The sequence below is a fragment of the Lasioglossum baleicum genome, chromosome 5 (assembly GCF_051020765.1).
Source record: "Lasioglossum baleicum chromosome 5, iyLasBale1, whole genome shotgun sequence".
NCBI lineage: Eukaryota > Metazoa > Arthropoda > Insecta > Hymenoptera > Halictidae > Lasioglossum > Lasioglossum baleicum.
Window position 1 is genome coordinate 18,995,792 of NC_134933.1, and position 17,561 is coordinate 19,013,352.

General features: G+C 43.3%; 1 protein-coding gene across 3 annotated transcripts in view; it reads right to left on the reverse strand.

Annotated features, from left to right (window-relative positions):
* Positions 1 to 17,561, reverse strand: part of Gfrl (Glial cell line-derived neurotrophic family receptor-like) — a 435,405-nt gene that overhangs the window by 264,285 nt on the left and 153,559 nt on the right. For all 3 annotated transcript variants that reach the window (XM_076423703.1, XM_076423705.1, XM_076423704.1), the window contains exon 2: positions 588 to 710. In XM_076423703.1, the coding sequence (XP_076279818.1) occupies positions 588 to 710 (123 nt within the window). The remainder of the gene's footprint in view (positions 1 to 587; positions 711 to 17,561) is intronic.

A 17,561-nucleotide genomic window follows, 5' to 3' on the forward strand; every position in this document is an offset into this window, starting at 1 on the left:
AGTTTCGCGATGCAACGAGACGACTTTATCGTTAGCATGCTCGTCAGCTGTATTGACATACCTGCGTGATTTTGTACTTTACCCGAGCTAACATTACGATAAAAATCGATAGGTATTATTAACAATGTCTCTTTTATGTCAAATCATGATCTAAGAAATAAATACTCAATAAGCACTGTATATAAGGCGTTCCGACTTCATTTCAACGCTTTCTTTTCAGAGTTTTTGCGGTGTCGCAACTTATGCGACAACATTTGTTTGCCGAAAACATTGTCTTTAGAAAATTGACTATAACTTTTTATCCGTTAACGCTATCAGTATACTTTCTGCAGCGAAAATGTAGCTGGCGACTATGCCTTTCGAACGGTATACATTTTTTTGTTCAGTTCTCATCTTATAACATTTTATAGCTAAAAAACAAAACATGTCCCAACCTTTACGACAGTCCCTTACATTACCACTAATCGTGTGTTTTCCAGTGTTTTCGAACGACGTCGGAGAGACTCTGAAGCGATCAGGTTTCCGCGGTTCCCAATTGGTTTGCTTCCGATAAAAAGGATTGAATATCGAGAGATTTCGTTGCTCACCTATTTCCGGACCGCAGACCCTCGGTATAATTTCTAGAATGGCGCTGCAGGAAGGATCCTCGAAGCACAATTGGCGAGCATAAAGGCAGTTCAGTATGGAGGCCGGCTCTTTGATGTCGGATCCTGAAACCAGACACATCGAACGTTAGACGTAAAATACGAGCGCAACAGTTTTATTGGAAACAGAGACGAATAACAAATAGTGCATCTACATTGCCCGCACTTTCCCTTGCGTAACCAGAAATTTTTCCCTGTTTCGTATAAATGTTTACCTTTTTCCTATGTTAGCTAATAGATGTGAGAAATCCAAGTTTTGATCCTGGAGGATCAATGGTTCAAAAGCTATAAACACTTAAAGTTAGCGATTTCCAGATCTATCACGGATTTCTCACATCGTTTTCTTCAAATCTACTGGATAACATAGAAAGAATGAAAAAATTTATAGGAAAAAGGCCCAATCCGGGACGTAAAGTAATTAATTACTATTATCTTTCAAGTATAACATGACAGCATTTATGGAGACATTGCACCAGTATTTTCACAGAATGCGTTTGAATAAATAACAGGTACAGAAGTAAGTGTCCCAGAAAATAAAATACATATAATATTATTTCGGACTCCTTCTTAAGCAAAAACACAAGGTTGATTCGTCTAAAGTATAGAGTTTTATTGTTAATTACATAATATCAAAAATAATTATCACATTCCTTCACGTGTTACACTAACCTAAAAATATAAAGAATCAACAATTAAATGTTTGCGCTTCCCTATATTCTCTCAACATAAGATCTTCTTTATAGAAACCTGCACTTGTAGATGTCTGTACTTAAAGGTTTCATTAGTTCGTTCTCACGAATTATGAATGTAAGTAATTCTTGTATCAATCAATTTAACTGTCACTCTGTCCATCTCAAGTGTCGCCCTCTCTCGGGCATCGATGTAACTCACCGGCCTATACGCAAAGCTTACATACATAATTTGCATCTGGTGTTCTAGTATTAATACATTTTTGTTTCACTTTTAATTTTCGGATTTCATGCCTATATTTATCTCCGTGTAAAGATTAGCATTTCGCCGGCAGCAAATTTGCTTAGTATTCAAGAGAAGATTGCAAAAGAGAAATCGCTAGGATAAATCTTGGCTTGTAACAATATTTGCGTGAAACATGTGCACAGCAATCTTTCGCAAGACAATTCCAGAGACGAATAACAATACTTTTTTTATACAGTACGTATTAATCAGTAAAAATGCGAACCACAGTGCAACAAGTAGCTTGCAGAGCTTTATGCACTTGCTATGCATTTAAATCAATTTTAATACTCTCTCGTTCCATTTTTAACTTTGTACCAGCAGCTTACGGGAAGAGAGAGAACTGCGAGAAAGTGATTGCTATGATAAATCTTAACTTGCGAGTCTCTGCTTCGTACATATCCGAATCGTGTGCACGGCAATTTTATTTAAGACAATTTCAGAGACGAATGGCAATAATTTATCTATATATTACAGTCACTGAAAATGCAAATCTGAGCAATGCGTTTTAATTTCAATATTCTTTCGTTTCATTTTTTATTGCCGATTTCAGCGCAAATATTTTCCCCACGTGTACAAAGTAACTTGCATAAATTAATTCGAGAGAATCACAGACGAGGTATCGCGGTCGGAACCAACCTTGTAAAAACTGTAGGTCCCGTCGCGAAATAACCACAGCAGTTAGAAAGGCGACGTAAAATAAAATAGGATCACTATGATACATAAATCTCGACTTCTGAATTCTTTCATGGAATACACTGCTTACGCGGAATCTTTTCAGGAGTGAGCTCGTCAGCGACGGTAACATGGTTTACATTTAATTCCGCTCTCTTTTTCAATTTCCCCGTAAAACTGCAAAACTCTTGCGAACTTCCACGGCGTGTGGCGATAAAGAGAAAGGTGTAGAGGAGTGGGGATAGAAGTCATTAATAGTTCTGGATCGCGTAGCAACGATAATTTCAGTAGCAAAGTTGCTCGAACGAAAGAGATAGAGGGGAAGGTGTATCGGGGAGGAACGGTCGTCGGAAAAAGGACAGGATAAAATGAAAAGCAAACGGGTAAGAGAAAGAGAGGGAAGGCACAAGCGTTTCGCAATTTAGCATCCCCTCGACAAAGCGTTTTCTATTATTTATAAACGGCAATAACGCCGGCGGGGTTACTCCAGTCACGAGAACTCGCGTTCCATTCGACTCCGGGGGCAAGAACGAGCAATTGATGCGAGCACGGCATGGATCGCGAAAACCCAGGTATACCATGGATCCTCTTTTTTTCTCCCTCTGTCTCTGTCTCTCTCCCTTTCCCACTAGATTTCGCATTGTTCGGGGAAAGCAGAAAGCTCGGAGGGAGATAGAGAGACGAATCACCCGAAATTACACGGCCCCTGGCGCTATCTAATTAGCTCGGTCGAAATTAATCGAAGATTGCTGTGCCATCAAGTCTCGTTCGAGGCAACGACACGCGACACGGCCAACCCATTTCCATTATCGCTCGATTAATAAAACGCGACGAAACAAGCAGACGCATCACAAAAACACCGGCGCTATTGAAACGTTCGAAACGTTGCGCTTCCGGTTCGATCAAGTGTCCTCGTGCTGATTCAGAAATGTTAGATTGCTCTTTGATCACTGCGAATCTTGTTCTCGTTTTCCAAGATTAAAGACGCAATTAAGTCTATATTGACATTTTATGTATTTTCTTCATTTTCTAGAGTCTGTTTGATGATGAGTACGTACAGTAAAAACATCGCAAATTTCTCTAAAATCGAACTAATAAATGTAGCGCAATGGAAATAGAAGTGAAGAGAACATAGAAAAAGTGCTGGAAAGAACCAACGGAATGCATAAAGTACAGGGAAACTGCATTAACTCCCTTAATGCACTTCTGCCCTCCTTAAAACGAGGCTCCAACAAGGTCGAAGCTAATGTACAGGGTGTCCATCGTAATATCAAGAACGTATCTAATCAGACACTTAGCAATTTGTATTATAGATACATGTAGGGTGGGCTATTAGGAAGAAATAGGGAAAAGACCGGGAGCACGACACTAATTGTATAAGGTGATTACGTGACGTATCCGTCAACGACTCGTTCCGGACTGCCGCACAGTGGGGCGGATATACGAAAACCTGTGACATTGACTAAAAGTTGAAGTTTGTTATAAGGCTTTGATGGCATATATGTATATGTATATTTGAATTAACCATCGTCGTCGATTTTCACCGGGTTTTTGCACCGGCGTGTGCGCGCGCGAGTTCCTCCGAAACTGTCGGGCAGAGACGGTCGTAATTCACCCGCGAATTTTTTCTTTACGACCACCACACGGTCACCGTTCGAAATTATTCATTTGCCTCTTACGTGCATGGCGAGTTGGTAAAAAGTTCGCGGCGGAATTTGAAAGCGGCGACCGCGGATGACGCAGTGCCCGGAACAAAAGAGCTGGAGTGGGGGAGGCTGTAGAGAAAAAGAGCGAAAAAGAGAGAAAAAGAGAAGATGGCGAACGGGGAGAACCCGGGGAAGACCGCACAGACCCTCATGGATTTTTACGAGCCACTCGCGAAACGGAAGTCGATAAAAGAACGGCACCTACGCCTGTAATTAATTACGGGGCGTTCGCTGCCGCTGGAAACACACGCCTGTAAAAAAGAAAGAAAAAACTGGCCCCGGCCAATCGCGTTTTCGGGTGGAATCGGGCTCGTGACAGTTCTCCGGTTGCACTCTACCCTGCCGTCCCCGAAAGATGGACGGATTTTTCGACTCGTAAATCGAATTCGAGCCTTTTAACCCCCTGCCGCCGCTCTTTCGAGAAGCCTCGCCCCTTCCAATCGCTTCTACGACTCCGGGATCACATTTTTCATTGGAAGATAGCTAGCTTGCTTCGAACTGTCCGCGATTAAGCACCCTGGATCGTGTCGAGGGCGCCATTTATTAAATTGAACCTAAGTGGCACTGGGGGATCAGCCAGTTAATTATTCTTGAGCGAAATTATGGTGGGATAAGTTGAATTGATCTCCGTTCCTATTTTTATAAAATTTCAATCTTTTATAGAGTCGGTTGCTGATTTTCGAATATGTTTGTCAGTTAAAGCTCAATTTGGGCATGAAGCTATTCAGACACGGTATACAAAAGAAATTATTGCAGTGGCTTTATTCAATGCGAAACGTTTTAGCTCGATGCACATTTTACTTCACAAAATCAATGAATAGTGATTCACTTTTGAGGGGTCGCTTCAACTCGATTCTAAAATGTATTCCCGTGAGAATTTTCCAACTTTTGAGGGCTTAAATTAAAGCCGGAAGATTATACTTTGTGATAAGATCAGTTCGGTTAAAAGAAGAAACACGAAATCATGACGAAAAATCGATAAAACCCAGCTGTCGCGCGTCCTGCATCAACTCGTATAGAATTGACTCCGATTTTGAGAGGTACTTTCGAATAGATTTTAAAACGTGTTCCTGTAGGTATTTTTAAACTTTTGTGGACTTAAATTAAAGCTAGTGAAGCACTCTTTACGACTGATTAATTTAATCTTGCAGAAAAATTCGAAATCAAGTCAATAAGCCCTTTACTATATTTTATCGAAAATTCTAGTTGCAAAGGAAATATTTCCCTAACTTTTATCAAACATTTTATAAAAATTTCTTAACAATTTTCGTCTGTACGAAAACTGATCAAATCTCATTTTCATAAAACAAATTCCCATCATCTAAATTAATTAATAGAGTCTCTCACTATTGAATCAGTCGGCACATCATCCTCTATTAGGATGAATGTGTTTGGTCTCTATGTTCCAAACGATCCATCATGGCGTCGCATCGCGTTGCTCAAGACGCAAGATGGCCGGTGAAGGCAGGACTGTTTGTCAGCCGTTTCTTATTCCGTTTTCAAGTGAACAAGGAGTGTGTACCCGGCGCGGCGCGGCGTGTAGAACGAGGACAAGCTCTGAACACGACGATTCCGTTCTTTCTATTGTTCACGGTCGCGGAACGAAGAGAAACGGACCGACCACGGGACACCGAAGGAAACTTCTACGTGTCGAGAAATATTTTTCATGCGTGCGGGAAAACATAAATGTTTAACAGCGCGTGCCAGCTGGAAACTTTACAACGATCTGCCCGCGGAACACGAACTTGTTTCCCGTTGCTTACGTGAGCCCGACTGCGACTGCACTTCTCTGGGAAAAAATGTCGTCCTAAGTATAATTCAAGCTGCAGTATTTAAATTTTCTCTGCTCGATTTGCATGCAATACTATCGATAAATTACCGGACGTCAGAAACGGGCTCACGAATCATAGAATTCTCAACTATCGCATAGAGTTCGTTAGAATTGAAACGGACTACAGCATAATTTAACAAGTACAGAAATATGTTTTAATAGAGTTCAGATTTTCGTTGGTTTTAATGTTAAATACATATAGTCGACGATACGATAACCAAATTGTGTAATTTAATGATCTATGATTGTACGGATATTTGCATTCTAGTTGTCATTCCATCCTAAATTAATTTGAAATTCGAGTGGTTTTGATAGAGAATAAATAGCAAGACGTACGAAAAGTTATTTAATTATGTAAGCCATGCAAATCCAAAATGGATTGACAGTTCCATTCTTAAATTAGATGACGGTTTCAATAGTCAATATCTTACCAAGAAATTCAGTGTAAACGAATTTGCTTATCATTATATCATTATGTCCACATTTATTAAGTTATAAACGTAACTGCAACTCATTTCTCACGCTACTTTCATCGTAATAATTTCGCAACCGAACCCCTCTTCCACGAATTCCTCGAAACGAAAAATTGCTTAACCTTTGAGGCAACGTTTGAACATTGTAAAGTAGATTGACCTGTTCTGCGCAAGAAATACGATTCTTGAGAAGTTTGTTGAGACGCCCGCAGGAAGGAGACAGGCATTGTCTTGCGAAAGTATTATATCTTGTTTTCTCTTCGCGGCGTCCCGACAAGCCAGTGAATTAAAAGGGAAAATTAAAAAGAACCAGGTGTTAATTCCGTTCGGGGAGAACATTCCCCGGGGAGCAGTAGTTCATCGTACAACAGTTCTGTTCCGTAGGGTTTCGAGTGCCGAAGTACTTTCTCACCATTATATTACGCCGACCGCGAGCACGGCTTTCTTTTTTCGCAGATTCAATTTGCGTTGCAACTCGTCACCTCTTAATGAGACTATTCTGGCGAATCGCGACCAAGCAATTACTTCGCGATTGTTTTCCGAAGGGAAAGTCGCTGTCCCTTCTCGGGAGAAAGTCCGCCTTGAGAACTGTCCGCTGTTCCTTCCTATTTAAACAATGTGGAGATTAACACCGGAAAATCTTGAAAATCTTCTTTCATCGCTATGCTTCGTTCTACTGTATTATTATTATAATTATAACATCTTTTGGAGCACATTTCAGCATCACAGCAACAAAATGCAAAAGCTTGTCTTCCTGTATTTCACAATTCACCTCATCAAGCAAACTTAATTCAGACCCAACTTTCAGCATCGAAAACAATAATCCACTAATTCCTATCGCGTCCTCCACAGATCTGAAATTTTACAGAATCGTTCGTCTCGTTGCATTGTGTTTTCTACAGTACGTAAAGACCTTATCTCGAGTCTCCGCGTTCCCTCCATTATTCCCATAGAACCTGCAATCCCTTTCTCGTCAGAAGGAGTCGTCTCGCACCGAAGCGGAATTACGTACCCGACGAGAAATTAGAAATTCCGTAGATCAAAGACTCCGGCAGGAATATCAAGAAAAAACATCGTATTTAAAGGGGGCGTGAGGAGAAGGGGCAAGAGGAACGTGGAATAGGGCCGTGTTGTGAGCGCGGAATAATATTTCCATTTCGCTTTATTACTCGTGAACCCTGGTGCGAGAGAGTCGCCCCCGCCGCGCCGTCTCGTTCCCCCTTCGTCGAGATAATTATTCTTCGTGGCCGCTCTGCCGCCCTTTTGTGCGCGGGACGTTTCCCGCGCGTTTTACCCCGCGTTGGTTTATAATCGGACGTTATTTTAAGTGGACCGACCAGAACCAGTTTCAACGCGACCGGTTCACGCTTGACGAAAACGCAAGGAAAATAAACGCGGCGCGACGAACACCGGCTGAAACGTGACTGAAACGCAACCGGCCGCTTGACTAGCTGTTACAACACCCTTGTAACTCGATGTAGTTACGTTCCCTCGTGACCCACATCCCCGGAGATAGATCTCTGCAATTTCGCGAAAACCTTGCCGAATTGAAACGCTTCTCCAAAATTTGACGTTTCAATTTGTTTAAGAAATTATAAAGTGTATTCTTCCGTTGTCGAACATAATGGCTAAAATAATTACAACGATTTTAGTCATTTTCCGATAGGAAACTTTTTATTCATTCTGTACATACCAGGGACCAAAAATACGTGCGACCGAAATTAACTTGTCTCATCGATAACTATTATGAGCGATCGAAATAAATTTCTCTCAACGATAACATTTACCAACAAGAGAAAAAATTTTCGGTTACTTATAATCCGTATTTGTAACCGTTTTTAATCGATCGAATACTTGTTATTCCATGACTTTTTTTCTTTTTGGTGTAACAGTTAGGATCCCTGGTACATACTTACATTTACTTATTTACCAAACCAGACATAACAGGAAGTTTCATATTTAGTATGTCGTAGATTTAAGTGTGTTGTTAGAATAAGCATGGGCTGAGCATTTGCCGTTGTAGGTTGCCGGAGTCGGCTGCCGAGTGCTCGCGCGTGTATTTCAGTGTATTTACATTGTAGCGCGGCCGAGACGTTTGATCGGCTGCGACAAACAAAATCGGCTCTCTTTGAGAATGCGTGCACGTGGACGGAGTGACTCTGCGGAGTGGGGAAAATGCGAGGCAAGGCCAAGGCCCTCGATGGCCCGAGACTGCCCGAGACCGGCCGGCAGATTTTGTTCAGCGCTCGAACGATCGAGATCAGTGTCTCCGCAGAGTCAAACGGTCAGAAGTCAGAACACTCGACAGCCCGACACGCGACGATGAAACGTATTAACGCCGGGGCGTACGGGTCGCGCCAAAATGTTCGTGCCGCGACAAGTAAATTCTGTTTGAAATCTGTATCACGAGTCTGAATATACGACGAGGGGTTAACAATGCTCGACAAAATCAGGAATAAAGTAGCAGCTTGCAAGTTCGAAAGAGACTTCTACCAACCATGGAAGACTACAAAGCTTACATACAATTTTCCCTATACTTTCCTTTAGCTGTCGAAATGTGGCAATTGTTACAGCCCTCGAAGGAGTTCTCTCGTGATTGAAACGATCCAGCTCTAGCGCGAAGTATCAGCGACCGCAACAGAGCTCGATAGGCTCGTTAATGTGTCGTTCACTATTGCGAATCTTCTCGCAATCGGTCACGATTAGAGTCCGACAGGTCGTGGTGATTTTCCAGCGTGTTTCCGCGCTTGGTACGCGGTCGGCGTGTACACGAACAACCATGTATACAGCGCACCTGGACTTTATCGTGGTCGCGTGCGATCGTGAATCATAATGCGTCCCGCGATTACACATTACGCGCCGGCCTATCTGGCATTACCACACTCGTAACGCATTACTGTCCGAGTGGGTTCGTCAATATGCCGGCGAACTGGATTATGCCTGTATCCGTGGCGGCGCTTTATCGCATGTGTCCCCTGATTCTCTGTATCTTCCTCTCCCTCGCTCTCCTTCTAGCTTTTCTCTGTCTTTCTCGTTGTGTGTTTTAAGCTCTCGACACCGCTCTCGTGGAAATAAAACCCTCGACCCGGCTATGAGAAGGTCTCGCGACGTCCCATATCGACTCCGAGGGTGTTTGCTCGGGCACCGAGTTATTTCCCGTCGCATTGTTTCTCGTACTCGATTCGTTTCACCGCAAATCCCCCCTGATCGCTGCCTCGTTAAACTCGTTTTCTTTGATTCCGAACGATCCGGGGCTTCTTTAAATCTTCACCCAATAAGCACGATTGCCACATTCGCAGCTTTGTGCGCTCACGATGTTCTCCATTCTATACTGGGTAAAACCGTCATTTGAATTAACCATCGCCTCTGAACATTCTTACTGAAGGGGGTAGGCTCGTTTCCAGGATTGCAAGGGTGCGGGATGCGCCTTCTCATTTCTCGATAATGCAAAGATGAGGTTTCTCAGTAGACAAAAGCGCTAGATAAAAAATCAATCTAGGCCGCAATCGCCCTCAAAAGTCCTATTTTTACGTTTGCGAGGCGTAATTTGGATTAAACGATGTACTAATGCTCTTAGCGCACTGTTTCGATCCGAATTTACATCAAAAGCAATTTTGCAAATAGATTAAATTTTCGACGTTTCGATCTACGTGTAGATCATTTTCATATGTGAATTATTAAACAGAAAAACTAGTGTTATTATCATCACTAAATTAAACATTGAATGTCAAAATTGTGTATTTTGTTACTCACTTGCTTAATGAAATTACTAAACTGAAATAACTAAATTGAAATTGAAACAACGAAACACGTGCTGTTCTCATGTCGTTACACAAGCTACTGAGGCAAACGTGAAACCAATAGAAATGAACCAATCAGATCATCGATCGACGTAACCAATCGATATTGATACGACGCAATAATTTCTATACGATAGATGCGACCAAGAATATCCCCCCCCCAACTCCCCCCCAACTCAGTAATCTGATCTCGGCTCGGTATATCCGTGTGAACCATCGCTAACGCGACGCGGAGAGTCACAGTCGCCGGCACAGTTCAAACACCGGTGCGTCATCACACTGTAACACTAATATTTAATCTTCTTTATTTTTCATTATTTTTTTATGGAACTTTCACCAACATATTCGTGACACTTTTCTAATGCAAAATGATACCGTACACGATATAATTTCAACTATATTTAGTGTATTAATTGACGATTAAAAGATACGCGAACAGTTGCTGTCACCGGCACTGTTCAAAGGCCCTCGCATGGTCTCTCTTTACTCGCGCTGTCCTTCTCTACGTTTGGCTCGATAGATGCAACCAAATCCCGCCAAGGCTGTCGCGTCTATAGAAGATTTACTGCAGTAAGCTTCCGTCCGACTAGCCTGTACTAGCTAAGATAAACCGACTTAAACGCGTTGATTTGTCTTGTCGTAGAATTGACTTTTTGCCGCAATGGACCTGGCGGGGTCAGTCTTGCATTACCGAGCGGCATCGACGCGGGTAAATCATAATTAATCGCAATTTCATGGACGGCCGCGTAAGTCGCGAAATTAATGTAACGGCGTAACTCGCGATTACGTGTAACGTGCTGCGTATCTACGCCTGTTACCGATGTCGGACTGGTTCAATATGGAACGCGGTCATATGCTGACCACTCTCTCGCTCTCGCTCTCGCTCTCATTCCCTCTCGATCTCTTTGTCTCCCTCCCATGCTTTATCGCGGGACTATAAACCAACGATATACCCTCTAGGGAATAAGAAATTCCGTTTCCGATACGAATATGCTCGTTACGATAACGATTCGCCACGATACTTTCGCGAGTCCAATTCATTTGGTCGCGCGTGCTCCGGAAAGCGTGCATTATACTTGTCGCGGATTTACTCGCTCGCTGCGCGAAATGTCGCAGGCAATTTAACTATGATATTACGGACGTCGCTCTATTTTTCTGCAACGTGGTGAAATAGGCTTTCTGCTATCACTGTTTCCATCAAAGGTATATGTATACAGGGCGAGTCACGAAAAACAGAACACCTGAATTTCTCTGTTGGTATGAAGGATAAACGAAAGTTTCAAAAGTGAAATGAAACCGTTCGAGGGGAGCAATATGATGATATCGATATGATCATTTCAAGGTCATCGGTGTTTTTTTTTTTTTAAATAGCACTATATATCTTTAACGTCATAGTGTTGTAGCGGATGTCGAGACGAGTTCAATGTTGCCGTCACGAGTCCGACTGGATATTAAACGGCAAGGTGTTAGACAGTGGAGCCAAATAAAACGTGTGCGGGAAACATTGAAGGGAAGAGGACAGGTTGACAGAATCCGGGACATAATCCGTTCGTACGGATAGTGTTGACCGATCGTATTCTCCGAGCGGGGAAACAGGAAAGTTACGGTCTCGGAAAGTTGTTCGTTGCCGATCGAGAGGGGCGGGTTGAAAGTAGAGGCGAACGACACGAAATCTTATTTACTTGGACGACGAGCTCGTTCGTCTACCCGGAAGAGATCACGGTTAGGCAGAGAAGGCAGGAAGGCAGAGCTTGGATGGAGGAAGTCTGGTTTCGCCGCGGAAACCTTTACGTGTCTTGACCATAGAAGTTGGTACAATGGCCTCTGCCAAACAACCGGTCGTAACTCGCGGCCAGATAAAAGATATGTCCCTCCGATTCCTCGTCCCTCGCCTCCACCAAGGCCCACCTCCTTTCTCTGTTTCGACCTCCCTGTTCCGGCTATTGCCAAAACGTGCCTGGAAACGAGCATCCCTCGATAGGACCACGCCGATTACTCTTGGACGCTCGATATCCACGATCCTTCGTTTCACGGCGACGCTTGTAATCCTTGACGAGGGAAACTCCCCTACTCCTACCCTTTCAATTCCCACGGGATTAACGACAGATCCACCGGGCACTAACACCGACTGTTTCGCATTACTTTATAGCGGCATTGAGAATCCGTTCGTTCGAGTTTTTAGCGGTTTCCATCAAAAGAAGGGGTGGTCATGTGGCCCCTTCGTAATTTTTCATACCACGCTATTCATTCATTCACGGTATAATTTGTTCCGTCTGCTGAGATAAAATTTCTGCTTATACGAAGCGTAAGTAACATGTAACTCAATTTTTTTTTTAAATTTATTTATTTAATATTGCTTCAACATCAAAGGTCATTAGCAACATGTAACTCTATTGGTTTATCTACATTTTAAACAAATCTGTCAATGAATTGAAGTTATGAATCAGACTTTAGGAATAAATACTGGGGAACCGAATTACCATCCCTTTCTTTACAGTGGTACGTGGTTGGTTATCTAGGATTAATAAACCATACAATTTCCAAGGTTCATTCGTTCCTAGGCGTGTTAGCTACTTGCAGATGGGACCAGGCTACGAATTTCATATCAAAGACGCGCGAGAAACTACGGTTTTGCATAAGGCACATATTCATGCGCTGCGCAGGCTCTCGACTTTCAATCTCTTCCGACGCTGCTTCCTTCAATTCCATTTTCATTTATTTAGTTGTTAGCCAATTACCATTGCATAATCGTCTCGGAGGCGTTCATAATTAACCTTCTGACTTCGGCGCTCTCTGGCTCGAAGCTGAGAGCGTTTTGCTACGCGATATTCGCTTGACAATCATCGTGGCTGATTCAAATAATTCACAATTAAATTGTTGCTGCAGTGAAAGAAAGAATTGCATTGTTGGAAACACGGAAAAGCATATTATCTAGTAAACTAATCCTTTCAGCTTCGTAGAAAAGCTGAAATCGTTTGATTCATTTACGAAAAAGTATTTCGAATTAAAGTGTGTGCCATTAATAATGGAGCTGACTGTATTTTTCAAAATTCGTGTCCAGGACCTTCAACGATTCGAAACGATCTCCAAAAATCTCCAACAACCACATTCTTTATCAACGTTCCCTGTACCCAGGCACGAGTTTAAACCAGGAACTCATACCGGTACGTAAAACCGGTATTTTTCGGTTATTATTACCACGCTTATATTAGCTTGCCGAGTTGTCGTTGTCGTTGTATGCGTCAAATATTGTAATCTAATTTTAAACCACTGCCCGATGAGCTAGAGACTTGAAACTTTAAACATAGCTCAGAACAGGATGACAATGCAATCTTAAAAAACAAATTCTTAAAAAAACTGTGCGTCTAGGAGAAAAAAAGATTTTAATATTAACCGTCACACCTCGTCGCGCGACGGTCGGTTTGCAGTGGTTTGCACCGTTCCTTGTTATCTGCCCAGATGAGTGTCCTTTATTGCGCGACGATGTAATGGCTGGTGTCCGTGAAACTTCACCGACTGCCGATAAAGCGTCTCCGAATCCGGGACATTAAGGCACGCCGAGACGATCCGTGGAACCGGGGCAATAAAAGTCGTTAGAAAATTTATTACGATTCTCCCGGCTGTCTCGATCTCTGTCTCGATCCGCGGCTCGCAGTCGGCCCGCAAGGAGGAAAACGCCGCGCCACGGCAATGTGGCTCCGCGGCAACCGTCGAACGGCCCCGGGGCTGCGAGAAGCCCCGCCCCCCTGGTCCCGGGATGAAATTTTAAACTACGACGTCCGGGAACTTTGTGGATCAAATCGAATTTCCCAACCCCATTGTCGCAGAGCTCTGCGCCGAACTGGTTGCGAGGGTGGGGCGCCACGATCCCGAACAACAATTCGCAAAGAGGAGACAGAACCATCACCGGAGGCAACAAGAACGTTTTTGTTTCTCTTGAACAGATTGTTTATATGCTGACCAATGTTACCAAACGCGGAGCATTGGCTCTGTGATCCATACATCTTTCAACGTTTTGTGCATAGTATAAAATAGTTAGCGTCAATTTGTTTTTAACAGATTGTTTGGCTGCAAACAATGATGAACAAGCTTTCCGCCCCCGATGTTCCGCAGAAGAGCACCGACAAGAATTCACAAAAATTGTACGTTCCATTAAAAACGAAAAAGTGTATTCAAATCAGCTGCGTACAATCGATGCCCTCCACTTCGCCTAAAAAATGTATTGTGATATCTGGGACTATCTAAGAATATCCGAAAGATCGTCCACAAAACCGACTCTTTCTCCCAATTGAAATAAACCTCGATGAACCTGCACCGTCGGGAAACAACGGTCGAAAAACAACAACCCTCGCGAGACATTTCTCCGCTGGCGAAACGAGGAAATTCTGGGGATCGTGAAATTTTACGGAGAGGCTGGCAAACATCTTCCTTTTTAACCGAGCAGTTAAAAATAATGCTTTTTATGCATCCAGGCGGCGGCAGCGTTGCACGAAGCTTGTTCAGGTGCGAAGATAAACTTCGAAAGAGATTTCGAAAATTCTATTCGCCGCGCGAGCACAATTAGGCGGATATTTCGCGGGCCGCGAGACTTTTATCGCGCTCCCCGGCAATGGGCCCTCTCTCTCCCGACGCGACGGTTTACGTTTCGGCGTATATGTCACGGCACAAGTGCATAATGCAGACACAAGGTGTTGTGCCGGTTATTGCATGGTCCGTGTAACGTTTTCTCCCGCCGGGCCAGAGAAGTGTGAACTGAGCGCGACTTTTTATTGCGCAGCTCGCTTCGACGCGACGGGCAGATGTTCGCGTCATCCGCGATGCCACGGTCATTTCTATTTGAATAATTTAAGGCGCAATTGGACAGGAGAACACGGCTGCAGCCGTTTCGAGTTCTGTCTCTCCACGCGTAGCATAAATTGCGGAAACCCCTTTAAGCGCGTCTTCGGCGGGGATTATCCAATCGTTGAAGCCACAGTGAGGTGATGCTTTTTTTTTTTACTTGTCGACCTGTTGAGTTGGAAACGGAGTCTCTAAACTCCCCCTGCTCTAGTCCCCCCTTCCTTGGTTCACCCTTTACTAATAATTCCCCACCCAGGCCCCTTCTCTAGTCCCTTTTCCCTAGACTCCTTTAGTCCAATCCCAAGTTCCCTTCCTAGCCTCTTCCCTTGTTTCTTCTCTAGTCCCTCCCACAGATTACTCACCTGGGCCCATCTCTACTTCCTTCCTCAGGCCATTCGCTAATTTCTTCCCTAGATCCCTCCTTTAGTCGCCCATCAAAATTAAATAAGACTCCTGCTCGCCATTCCAACTGCCACTCGAAACGCCAATTTGCAAACATCGAGGTAAACTTACCGCACAAAAATACATTTCCACATCTTTCACACGAGGGATCCATTTCCAGAATCCAAAGAACCGAGACACTTATCACACTTCTCTTCACCAGGAATCCGGTAAATATTCAGCGTGTCTGGACCCGTCTGGATCCTCGACCCGCGACTGCGTTACAAGACGTCTATTCCGGGAATAGCAAGCCATCCTCGAGACGAACAGGTACAAATTCGAGTCGACTGGCAATGCAGTTTCAAAATTCAAACCCCTCCCCCCCCCCCACATCCTCACAGTCAGCTCAGAGTCATTTTATTCCCCGGAGCGTCGTCGTATACTGCGCGATGGAGCGAAAAAGGTCGACGAGGACAGAGGACGGAAAAAGAAAGATAGCAACCAGGGACGGACGGTTGTGCAGGAAAAGCAGAAGGTGGAAAGAGGTTGCCAGTCATCAACAGGAATCCCCGTCGACGTGTTTTGCATGGCTCGCATTCAGAAGGAAAGCGTGTCGGCTCCTTTCAATCGAAACGCAAGAGGGGAGAGAATCCTCCTACCCGGTTTTCTGAAAGTGTTTCCCGAGCCCGGCCTCGGACAAAAGTGCGAGAGGAGACAGACCTTGGAATGGATATTCCGTGCATTATGGAGACGCTGCGAGTGTCCGACGAACGGTGATTAATGAACCGTGAGCACTTCCTTAATGGCACTCCCGAAGTGGATCGGATAAGAACCGGCTCCCTCTCTCTCTGACTTCTTGAATAGAAAATCAACGAGAATCAAGGATTTCGATACCCTTCCGTCGAGGATTTTAACCTCGCAGGTTCAGCCTCGTAGCCTCTCATCCACGCTTAGTATCGCCTCTTTCTCTGCTCCTTCGATTTTTAGTTGCTCAGCCGATTAAAATCATCGTGGATGCAGATGGTCTCGATTGAAGTTGCTTTCCCATAGAAATTGCATTTACACTCCCGGACAAAAAGATAGCGCATCGTCTATTTTTTCTACTTTGGTAGAATAAACTGAAGAAAATGAGCATTTCAGTATGTCAACATATTCTGACATGCCTGTATGTATGATATAATCTGCTGAATATCATCGACAACATTTACTTCAACAGAATTCTGAGGGTGCGAAGTGAAAAATCTCTCTATAGAATTATACGTGAATTTACAGCTGACCAAAATCATCTTAATACCTACGAAGAATTTTCACTTGTAATTTGTTGCAATTCAATGAAACAAGCGCGAGCTTTTGGTAGTCTGGGAGTTAGCTGAACACACACGAGCGTTACATAATCACCGCATGTACCGTCACTCACCGAAATTCCCTCATGTATTCGCAGAAATTTCAACTCGCAACTCACTCGACTACTGATTGTGAAACTTGTAATGTTCAACCTAACAATGAATATCACGCTTATCTTTAGAGTCGGGCATCTAGTTTCGCGAAAGGCACGATTTGAAACACGTTGGACCTCGAAGATAAATGAACTTGTCATTCAATTAGAAATATTTCACGAATCTGAATCCCTACCATCAATTTCCAATCACGCGTACACTAAAGAACTGTTTTTTTTTACCACGAGGCATCATTCAATTTGCAAAATAAATTTTCTTAGCTTTGGAAAACTGGTCCACAACCATCAATATTAAAGATTCCAAGAAACATTACAATTCATACTACAGTGGTCGAAATAATGATAGGTTCACTAGCCGCGTCGCGTCGCGTCGGCTGGTTTACTGCTTCTACTTTTATTTTCGTTTTCGGAAGTACATAGTACTATGGCATTTGTTTTTATTTCGCAATAATGTGTTCTACACACTGTGTAACCAGTCAGTCGACTATCAACAGTATTAGTGTAACTATGTACCTGTTTCAAAAATACTTTGAAAATCATCGACTACAAGATACGAAATAATCTAACATTAGGTTCACCGAAAAGGTACACAGTAGGTAAAAAGTACATCTGTACTGTTTATTTACTGTGTGTTTAAACTTTAAACTGTATATTTAAACAGTACATGCAACTTCAGAGAAATCAAGAAAAACGTCAAGGGTCATTGTGTTATCGTTTCTCTGTTGTATGATACTTTCTCAAGACCAGGCTAGCTGGTCAGCATAGTCCGTAATTTATTACAACT